We start from the raw sequence: 2,922 nt of genomic DNA on the forward strand, positions 1-2,922 counted from the left end.
AAAAAAAGCCAAATTTGATTTTGGGGCTGCTTGTCAAGAAGCTTTTGAGAAGTTAAAGAAGAAACTGACCGAAGCACCCATCTTGATTTCTCCAGATTGGGCGTTACCGTTCGAGCTAATATGCAATGCAAGTGACGTGGTTGTGGGAGCAGTTTTAGGGCAAAGAAAAGACAAGGCATTTTGTTTTATTTATTATGCAAGTAAAGTCTTGAATGATGCCCAGATGAATTACATAGTCACAGAAAAATAGATGTTAGCACTAGTTTGTGCATTTGACAAATTTAGATCATACTTGGTGGGCACCAAGGTTATTGTTCACACAGACCATACTGCCATCAAGTACTTGTTCAACAAAGAAGATACAAAACCACGATTAATTAGGTGGATTTTGTTGCTTCAAGAATTTGACCTAGAAGTGCGAGACCGAAAAAGAGCAGAGAATCAAGTTGCAGACTAGTTGTCAAGGCTAGAGACTCATGACTAAATTATTAATGATACATTATGCATTCGGGAAGAGTTTTCAAATCAGAATTTATTGGCTCTTGATGTGTGTAAAGTTCCTTGGTATGCAGATATAGTAAACCTATTAGTGCGTGGGTTTTACAATCCTGAAGCTACCACTCAACAGAGAAATAAACTGTTATATGATTCTCGTGCATACATATGGGATGAGCCTTATCTCTTCAAATAGGGCCCAGATGGGATTATGCGTAGATGTGTGTCTGAAGAAGAATCTCAACAAGTGCTGTAAAAATATCATTCATCTCTCTGCGGAAGCCATTATGAGGGTGAATGAATGGCTAGAAATGTGTTACAATCAGGATTCTTTTGGTCAATATTGTTCAAGGATGAAGTGGTATTCGTGATGGGTTGTGATCAGTGCTAGAGGCTAGGTACAATTTTAAGGTGTCATGAGATGCCCCTGAACAATATTCTTGAAGTTGAGGTATTCGATGTTTGAGGGATAGATTTTAAGGGATTATTCCCACCATCCAATAGCAACTTGTATATCCTAGTGGCAATTAATTACATATCTAAGTGGGTGGAAGTTGTAGCTTTTCCCACTAACGATGCCAGAGTGGTACTGAAATTTGTGAAGAAGCACATATTCTCCCGGTTTGGCACTCCCAGAGCAATAATCAGTGATGGAGGTATGCATTTTATTAACACTCGATTTAAAAATATTCAAGCTAAATATGGTGTTAGGCACAACGTGTCCACTTTATACCATCCATAAATAAGTGGTCAAGTAAAGGTATCCAATTGGGAGATAAAGCAGATTCTACAGAAGACTGTTAATGGTCAGCGAAAGGATTGGCCTGAAAAGCTAGATGATGCACTATAGGCTTATAGGATAGCTTATAAGATGCCTATAGGTACCTCTCCATATCATTTGGTTTATGGGAAATCCTGCCATTTACCTGTAGAGTTGGAACATCAAGCTTATTGGGCGGTGAAAAATCTGAATCTTGATATGAAGGTCGCAGGTGTGAAGAGATTATTGAAGCTTATTGAACTTGATGACTTCCGTCTCCATGCTTATGAGAATGCCAAACTGTACAAAGAGAAGACTAAGGATATTTCATGACAAGCATATCCTTGACAGAGTTTTTAAACCAGGACAGCTTGTTTTGTTGTTCAATGTGAGGTTGAAATTATTTTCGGGTAAGTTATGGTCTAATTGGTTTGGGCCTTTTGAGGTAATGCGTATGACATCTCATGGTGCGGTGGAACTGTGGAACAAGGAAAATACTGAAAAGTTCTTGGTGAATAGACAACGTGTGAAGTATTATTGGGCAGATCATGGAGATAAGCACAATGTCTCCATCACTTTTGTGGAAGAGTGAGACTGAGTTGAGTCGTGCCACGACATAAACTAAGGCGTTGTATGGGAGGCAACCACGAATGTAATGTAATAGTATAGTTTAATTTTTAGTTGAAAAAAGAATGCAAAATACAAAAAGAGATGTCGTGCTATGACCAAAACATAGGCGCTGAGTGAGAGGCAACCCACTTTTTCTTACATTATTTTATTATTTTTGGTGAGTATACAAGAATGACAAACATGGTGGCTTGAAAAAGAAGGAGAAGTAAGTGAGACGCAGGTAGCTTTCGAGCAAGTAAAATACATATTATAGAGAGGTATTGGGTGAACAAGAAAAAAAGGAATGAAATATTCCCCCAAGTGCAAAAAATACCCCAAGGCTAAGTACAAATTCCAGAGGCTCCTCACGATTTGACCGCGTCACGAGCCTCGCAAATGATATATACCACTCGCATTAAGAGGTCCAAAAAGGAGATATACCACTCGCGTCGCGAGGCCTATTTCTGACCTAAAGTAAAACCAAACAAACGGCCCTTTATTTGCTTCATTCCCTTTAAATACTCTCTTGTTGCCTATTTCCCCTCTCCCACAATACTTTAACAGCGCTGCCGCCCTTCCCCATACGCTTAATTTTCTTCTACTTTGTGTATTTTCATCCAAACAACAGCAAGTCTTCAGTCATATTATTCAAAAACAACCAAGGTAAGTATTTTTATTTTCATTTTTTTTCTTATGCCAGGGCAAGCAGTGAAGAAGTTGTGGACATGTTTGAAATGTGTAGTGATTTCTTTGTTGCTTAGTGAGATAAATAGAGTTCATAAGATATTTTTGTGAATAGTGAGCCTGTGAGTAGTTCAACTGACTGGAAAAATGTGTCATGAGAATGAGAAGTAAATGATGAATGTAGCATGAAGTATATGTGTATTGACAAGGAAAGTCTAAGTATCTTAGGGGTTTGTTTTGTTGCACTACCATGTGAACAGTTAAGTGTGAGATGGCCTGTTAAACTAGTCACTTAGGAGTTGCTACAAATTGTAGTATGGTTTCCATGGGATTGATTCCATGTTTGTCATTGTGCTAAAATTTATGTAAAGATG

General features: G+C 38.3%; 1 protein-coding gene across 1 annotated transcript; it reads left to right on the forward strand.

The window, feature by feature from the left end:
- Window positions 1-1,366: 1,366 nt before the first annotated feature.
- Window positions 1,367-1,847, forward strand: LOC124887761. The gene is made up of 2 exons (XM_047397676.1): window positions 1,367-1,557; window positions 1,607-1,847. The coding sequence occupies exons 1-2, from the start codon at window positions 1,367-1,369 to the stop codon at window positions 1,845-1,847; spliced, it is 432 nt and encodes a 143-aa protein (XP_047253632.1).
- The last annotated feature ends 1,075 nt before the right edge of the window (window positions 1,848-2,922 follow it).

This window comes from Capsicum annuum, chromosome 10 (genome assembly GCF_002878395.1).
Source record: "Capsicum annuum cultivar UCD-10X-F1 chromosome 10, UCD10Xv1.1, whole genome shotgun sequence".
Classification (NCBI taxonomy): Eukaryota; Viridiplantae; Streptophyta; class Magnoliopsida; order Solanales; family Solanaceae; genus Capsicum; species Capsicum annuum.